Source organism: Camponotus vicinus, unplaced genomic scaffold (assembly GCF_025532165.1).
Source record: "Camponotus vicinus isolate PSW18456_S1 unplaced genomic scaffold, iyCamVici1.0 SCAF_9, whole genome shotgun sequence".
NCBI classification, from domain to species: Eukaryota; Metazoa; Arthropoda; class Insecta; order Hymenoptera; family Formicidae; genus Camponotus; species Camponotus vicinus.
Window position 1 is genome coordinate 12,439,150 of NW_028141981.1, and position 8,631 is coordinate 12,447,780.

Here is an 8,631-nt window from a genome sequence, read left to right on the forward strand (position 1 = left end):
AGAAATTCATCTGAGATAATGTGATAGACTGACAAATTGTTTTAATGCCGCTTGAAGCAGCCTCATTTATATAGTCTTAAAATATGTATGGCAAATTTTAAGACTATATGAGTAAAATATAATGAAGAGCAGAAGTTAGATTTGACGAAATTGAAATTAGATACAACGATAATATGTATTACGTATTTTGTATTCTGTTCTGGATAATGCCATTTAATTACGCATGGCATATTTTAGAACTCTATAAATAAAAGGCTGTCTCCCTATGCCTAACCTAACCTATGCGGTATAAAATATATACATATAAGTTGCTTTCAGTTAATAAAATTGTCTCCGCTCTCATGCACAAATCCGTCTGAGACTTGATTGACTAACTTAATTGACTGACACAAATTAGGCGTACGCAACTTATGCCACATAGCAAGGCAATTTTATTTATATGGTTCTAAAATATACCATACATATAAAATGACATTATCCAGGACAGAAAATATGCAATCCTATCAGTGTATCGAATTCATAATTAAATCAATTCTCATATCTGAATTAAAATAAGAATCAATTTTTAAAATTTATAAGAATTTGTGTAAAACTGCTTATAAACATTTTTCTCACAATTTTTCAATTATATTGAAATCTAGTTTCTCTTTGCTTTTCGTATAAATTTATGTCCTGTCCCGGATAAAACAATTTAATTATATATGGCAGATTTTAGGACTACACGAGTAAAATATAGTGAAGAACGGAAATTAGATTTCATGAAATTAAATTTAATGATAAATTAGACACAATGATAAATTAGATAGTATTGCGCCAAAAGATAATACATTTTTCCTGACCTGACGGTTTAAATATTCAAGTCCTGCAAACTGCCAAGACTTTACTGTCCCAGAAGTTGTCAAAATGGTAAAAAAATGTTCCAGGACTTATAAAATAATTAAGTCCTGCAAACTGCCAAAACTTGACTGTCTTAAAAGCTGCTAAAACGGAATGAAAACGTTCCAGGCCTCCTGGTAAATAATTAGGTCTTGGAAACTGCCAAAAGTGGACAGTCTTGGAATCGGCCAAAATAAAAATTGCCAAAGAAATGAATATAATAGCTTTGAGAATAAAGTATACATAGGTTCAGGAAGACGTTTTGTCCTTTTAAATGCAAAGATAAAAGGACGTCCTGGAACATGCCGCGTGACATATATATATATATATATATATATACACATATATATATACACAATAGTTTTATATACACACTATATATAATAAAATTTTATACACACATATGTATATATTCTAAAATTATATGACATATTTATTATGTTGCAGAAAACAAACCTGAAAATTTTGCCTGGACGAGGCAAAATACGAAACTGCTTTTATAGAAGTATTTCGAACGAAAAAATAAATTTCGTGATCCAAAAATTAAGAAAAAGTCATTATGGACAGAGATTGTTAACGATTTTAAATTACATAATTATTACGTGACTGAAGAAATATTAGACCGCAAAATGCGGAATTTAAAGCAATCTTATAGAAGCTTGAAAGACAATAACAAAAAAAGCAGTACTGGAAGTGGAACGATTAGTTGGGAGTGGTATGAGATTATGGAGGATATTTTTAGAGAAGATAAAACGATAAACATAGATTCCACGCTCTCTTCAATGACATATCTCGGAGGACAAAATCTTAAACAACAGCCATATTCCGGAGGACAAAATCTTAAACAGCAGGCTACTTCTTCTACTTCTTTCATTTATGATGTGAAAGAAAGAAACTCAAGTTCAGATTCAGAAATAATAGAGAACGTAGAAAATGGATCTTTTACTGATAATGAGTATGTACAAATTTTTAAATGCTGCTTTTTAAATTTAAATTAACAAAAATAATATATATAAAAGCATAAATAATTTTCATAAAAGTTTTTTATTTGTAGATATATATGCAGTTAATTTTCATCTTACATACATATAATTACATATAAGCATATATATATATACATTTGCACATATATATATTTGTACGTGTGTATGTAAAATTTAAATTAACTATATAAATATGATCAACATATTAAATAGAGTGTAATTAATAATATTTATTTCTTTTGCAGTCCATCTTCTAGTCTTACAGATGCTGCAAGTGAACCTATGAAGAATATTCGAAAGCAAAAAGCTGCAAAATCTAAAAATCTTTATTATATGCGAAAAAAAGAATCAGATTTAAATGAAAAACGATTGGATACATTAAATGGTATTAAACAAGCATTAGATGATCTTAACGATGTTCAAAAACAAAGAAACAAAATGTTTGAAAAAATGCTTTTAGCTTTAACCGCAAAAAATAATTTCTCAATGAATAATAATGAATAAGAATTAGTCGTTTTTTTCTATTTTATTTTTTAAAATTTTTTTAATTAAAAATTATGTTTATTGTTAAAAGCATTTTTTTACTGTGATTAACAAAAAGTATTCAAATTTTATTTTTTCAATAAAAATATAATATATATGTAATGAGAGAGAGAAAGAGACAGATATTAACAAAAGGTGTCTGTGATAATAAAAACATTTTTTTTGTAGCGATTAGCAATTTCTTAACTGTAAAAGCAATGATAAGTTAATCGTAATTTCTCCTCTTTTTCATAATAAAGATTTATATTAATAAGGCTAGTATAAGTTTATTTTAATATAAAAGTGTTATAATTTTATTTTTGTATGCAAAGCATAAAACATAATAAAAATAATTGTCGTTTGGTAATAACTAATAATATAATAACATATAACTAAACTATAATTAAAGTTGATGGATTATTATAAAACATTATAAAGTTTATTTTTGTTATATAGTATCTATAAAAAGATAATATATGTATTTATTATATATTAAATAAAAAAAATTAAATAAAAAGAAATACTTATAATCAATTATAATATCTGAACAATATGTCTACGCTTTTCAGTAGCTTCAAGATTCTCTTCATCTATCATGTTAATATTATCATTATCTAGTGGTACTTCTATATCTGCATCAACTATATAATTTTCTTCTTCTATAAATATTCTGTCACCATTAATAATAAAATTATGTAATACACAGGCAGCCGCGATCATATTTTTACCTAAATCAAAATCAGAAATATCTAAATATTTCAATCTTCTAAACTTAACTTTTAACAATCCAAAAGCTGCTTCAATAATAGATCTTATTGAACTTAGTTTTGTATTGTATGAAATCTGAGATCGTGTCAAATGACCATTATCTTTAAATGGTGTCATTAGATTACACAACAGAGGATAGGCTGTATCTCCAATTAAATGTAAATTATTTTGAATTAAAGGTGCTTCTGCATTTGTCATATGTTGATATAATGGGCTGTTTCTGAAAACCCTAGCGTCATGCATGCGCCCTGGCCGCATGCCAATAAAACAATCTATAAATAGTCCTCTATGGTCACAAACCCCTATAAATAATTTGTTTTTACATTTAACGCATTTAATTATTACTATATAATAATCAAATCTCTAATATAAATAAATTATTATATACATATGTATTTTACTAATTGCGTATCTTATTTTGTAATTACTAAGGATATTAAAATAGAAAAATTTTGAATGTATAATTTTCACCCTGCAATATAATAGAATGAAATCCCTTTCTATTATAATAATCAACAGCATTTCTTATAGGCTGCTTGCATGGTATATGACATCCATCTATAGCTCCAATTACACCAGGAAATCCATGTGATCGAGTTTGAAATATCTAAAATTACAAGTGATTGGAAAGGATTATTTACTTTTAAACTAAAAAAAAATAATTATATGTACATTTAAACACCATACATGACTAGATAATTGACACTGAGCTGCATTTGGCCATTGTATGTATTCAGGCATTAACATTGCCAAAGCATTTATAACTTTTTTAAATATTTGATGTCCACTACTATTTGCTAAACCGAATCTATCACCTGCAGCTAAGAAGCTTTCTGGTTTAGCTAACATCCAAATGGTGAACATCAATTTTTTTGTTACGCTTACATTAGCATTTTCTTCTTCATTAATTAGAGGAGCAACTACATTAAGTAATTCCTATAATTACATTAAAAATGTATAATTTTGCGAATAAGTGATGCAAATGTGTGTGTGTATGTGCGCGCATATGTGCGTGCGTGTGTATTTATATGTATGTATGTATAAATTATATATATCCTCATAGATATATGTATAATTATATGTACCTCAAACGTTCGTCGTGACATTCTAAAATGTTCAATAAAAAGTATATCTGTATATCGAGGAATCGTGATTTCAAAATAATTTTGATTACGCGGTCTTTCATTCCGCCTTCTAATTGGTACCTGATAATCTAATTCATGGTTTAATTCTTCTATTATTACATTAACAATATTATTTATTATATCTAGATCATCCATTAATATTATTATTGCATATTCCATCTTAATTATGTACTTTGATGATCTAATTATAACTTGTTATAACCTATACTGATTTAGCGTTTAGTGCTATTTATGCTGAACGACTGTTTTTGATATGCTGGAAAAAATGGCGATTGCTTAGAAAATCATAAACCGCTAGTGAACGTTCGGCAGAAAATCTCGCAACAGTTGCAAAGCTGCTTGTCCTGCTGAACGTGGCCAATGGTTATGTTATGAGGAGCTTGCAACTCGTCTGGTAGAGTAAACGTTCGACCATGTGTTTGTTAAAATAATTCCTTACAAATTAAATTTCTTGCTTTGTTGTCTAATGCATATTAAAATTTATACCCTTTTCTTGCTAATTATGGCTTTGTAGTATTGAAAAATTGTAAGGCGTACGTCAAAAACAAATTTATTTAATAGTAAAAGTGTGGGTCGTATACGCCCCACGCGGCCTGAACGGAAAGTCTTCAAAAATCGGTCCGGCACGGAACGTGTTAACCAAGGATATAATATTATTGATCTTGCAAGTGTTAGTGAAGTACATGATAATCACGTAACAACACATGTGACTTCAGTAGTGTAACAAGGCGGGTTCTAACTTAGGTCCTCTCAGGGGGGGTGAGGCGCGAGGGGAACCGCGGCGCGGGGGAGTGACGTAACGCGCGGGGAAAGAGGAATTGCGGCGCGCGGAGAGTGACGTCACACGCGGGGAAGGGGGATCCGCGGCGCGATCGATGGACGAAGGGATCCGCGCAGGAAAGGGGGATCCGCGGAAAGAAGACGGTGCGAAGGTGTAAGAAGGATAGCGCTACGTGTGGAAAAAGGATAGCGCTAAGTATGTGAAGAGGACAGTGCGATAAGGATGGCATCAACGTGTGACAAGGATGGCGTCATCATGGGACAAGAACGACGCATTGAAAGATGACGCATAGGTGGGAGAAGGACGACGCAAAGGTAAGTGAGTGAGTGATAGCATATGAAAGAGGGAGAACGATAACGCGTACCAAAGAGAGAACGATAATAGCACAAGACAATGCGTGCGAGAGAGAACGATAATATCGCGAGAACAACGCGTACGGAAGAGAGAGAACGATAGCGCGAGAGCAACGCGTGCGAGAAAGAACGATAATATCGCAAGTCTTACAATTAGCGCGCGAGAGAGAACAATATTGCGAGAACAACGCGCGCGAGAGAGAGAGCGCAACGAAGATAGAGAGACTTATGATTAACGCGCGAGAGAGAGAGAGAGAGATGGCAAAGGATAAGAGCGCAAGGAGAGGCGGGTAAATAAATATGTTTCTTTGTACAATTAAAAATATAAATTTATTAAAAATATGTGTTAATACACTTTTTGTGTCATAGCGCGTGCGAGAGAGATTACTATACTTATTCTGTCTAAGCGCGAGAATACAACAACACATGTTGATACGCGAGAGAGAACAATATTGCGAGAACAACGCGTGCGAAAGAGAGAACGGTAGCGCGTGCGAAAGAGAGAACGGTAATATCGCGAAACTTACAACTAACGTGCGAGAGAGAGATAGCGCAAGGGATGGGAGCGCAAGGAAAGGCGTGTAAATAACATTTTTTTTCAGTTATAAATATATAAAATTTATTAAAATGTGTCTGTGTAATAATACATTTGTGTGTGTGTGTGTGTGTGTGTGTGTGTGTGTGTCTAATAATAATAACAATAATAATAATATAATATAAAAATATAAAATTTATTGTAAAATATCTATATATAAGGGGGGGGGTGATGCGCCGCTCCTGGAAGGCTAAGGAGGCGATGCGCCGGGCTGAGGGGGGCCGCTCCTGGAACAGAAAAAGACATATATTTGAATAGTTTTTAATAATTTATTTTAGGACTTTTGATGTATTATAAATTGAAAGTTACAATATTTTCCATGGTTCATCTTTATACAATACGCTCAATTTATATTTTGATACAGGTTTGTATTCATATATCTGTTTATCCTCTCGTAAACTCTAAAATCAAACATAATAATTTTAAGTGTTTTAAATTTATTACACATCAACAAAACATATTTTACCTTCAATGTTTCCAAGTTCCGCCGTAGTATATTCTCATGCTCATCTTCTCCCAGTTTTTCAAAATCTTTTATTAATTCGAGATTTTCACGCAGTTTGTTTCCAACACATTTTACTTTAGAATGATTAGGTTCTATATTGAAACATGTACATCCATGATATTTTACAAATTCTTGCGCACATATTTCTCAAGCTAGGAGAAATGTCCTCAACGAATTTGTGCGGAGTTTTTTCAAGCCGAGATCTTGATGTCTTATAAACTGAACGATTGAAGTTTCCAGATTCTTCTTTGAAGGTTGTTCCCGCTCTATTCGAAGTAATTCTTCATCTTGACTAATCCGAAAACGGAAATCAGGTTTCTCATCGACTGATTCCTCCCCCATTTCGCTCTCCTCTCTCTCTCCCTCTCTCTCCATCTCATCCATTTCTCTCTCCTCTCTCTCTCTATTTCTCTCTCCATCCAATAATCATCATCATCATCCGTATCATTATCGATGATAATAATGTCTTCTTCAGCCATTATACGTGACCAACGAAACACAGAAGAACGGAAGAAATAATTGCTATTACTAATAATATTCTAATGTCGCAGACTCCTCTTCATTATATATCTTTTAATATCTTTTGTCTCATTCTAACTAGAGTATCACGTCTCATCTACCTCAGCATTTCTCTACATCTTTGGCGAAGCGTGTTGAGAAAATTATCAACTATTCTTATTCGTATGGAAGGAAAGAATTAAAATCACAGATGGAATAAAAATAATTATTTATTACACGCATCGTAAAGAATATCATTTACAGCGCATGTTAGTAATTCGCAAGAGCATCTGGAAGAGCAAAATCGAATCAAACGACCGCGATTATCGATCGGAAATCGACAATCGCTGATTGCTCAGATCGCGCGCCTCGAAGGTCTGAAAAATTCGTTACGCGGACGTTTCGTACACGCGGGTGCCGGATGTAGCGCGCGCGTCAAAATGGACTTGTGTGTCGCGAGATTGATACGGCGTTCGAGAGTCGCGTATTGACTGGTGCGGTGATAAACTATAATCACATCGAACCTCGCCAATTTCTCGAGGACGCCAAAGACATTGTGTTAGAACATGTGAAGAACATTATGAAAAAACACTATAATGTGAAAGTGAACACTATATTTAATGGTGAATTCGTGACCGGAGATAAACGTGCCAACAAAAGTATCAATACGAGAAACTATGAACTCTTTCGCACATCTGATTTACGCGAGTGGTACGAACGGTGCGTCATCGAGTTCACCCTAGCGTCGCTGGAAGAGTTTCAGGAACGCGATAGCGGGTGGGCATTGTCGCGAATATTAAATTTGACTGTAAATATAAATAAGTATAATCCGATGCGCGCGGGATGTCACAATAAATTGCCGCGAAAGATTATGATAAAAAGAGCGGTGAATAACGTGCAATCAAAAGACAATGCGTGTTTCACGTGAGCAGTGGTCGCCGCTCTATACCCCGCCGCAAGGAACGCGGAACAGGAATCCTCGTATCCGCATTACGCGACAGTGCTGAATCTCCGGGACATTGAGTTTCCAGTGACTGTAAATCAGATTAAGAAATTTGAAATTGTTAACGACGTTTCCATCAATGTGTACAGCATCGAAAACGAGGGCATTGTTCCGATACGTCTTACGGAGCAAAAGCGGGATAAGCATGTGAATCTGCTATACGTGGAAGACGGCAACAACGTCGGACATTTCGCGTGGATCAAGAATTTATAGCCGTGGCTATTGAAAAATGAACGGTTATGGAATGATATTGAACGACTATCGAACGGCTATCGAACGACCGTTGAACGGCTATCGAACAGAAATGAACGACTGCCGAACGGTTGTCGAACGGAAATAAACGACCGTTGAACGGCTATCGAACAGAAATAAACGATCGTTGAACGGCTGTCGAGCGGCTGTCGAATGTAAATGAACGACCGTTGAACGGCTATTGAACGGAAATAAACGATCGTTGAACGGCTATCGAACAGCTGTCGAACGGAAATAAATGACCGTTGAACGGCTATCGAACGGCTGTCGAACGGAAATGAGCGACCGTTGAACGGCAATTGAACGACCGTCGAACGACATTGAACGATTGTCGAACGGCTATCGAATGA

At 34.0% G+C, this 8,631-nt stretch overlaps 1 protein-coding gene across 1 annotated transcript; it reads right to left on the reverse strand.

Annotated features, from left to right (window-relative positions):
• Positions 1–2,915: 2,915 nt before the first annotated feature.
• On the reverse strand, positions 2,916–4,453 carry LOC145977330 (uncharacterized). The gene is made up of 4 exons (XM_083109225.1): positions 4,235–4,453; positions 3,837–4,085; positions 3,621–3,756; positions 2,916–3,451 (listed from the first exon to the last, which is right to left on the reverse strand). The coding sequence occupies exons 1-4, from the start codon at positions 4,451–4,453 to the stop codon at positions 2,916–2,918; spliced, it is 1,140 nt and encodes a 379-aa protein (XP_082965351.1).
• Positions 4,454–8,631: the final 4,178 nt, after the last annotated feature.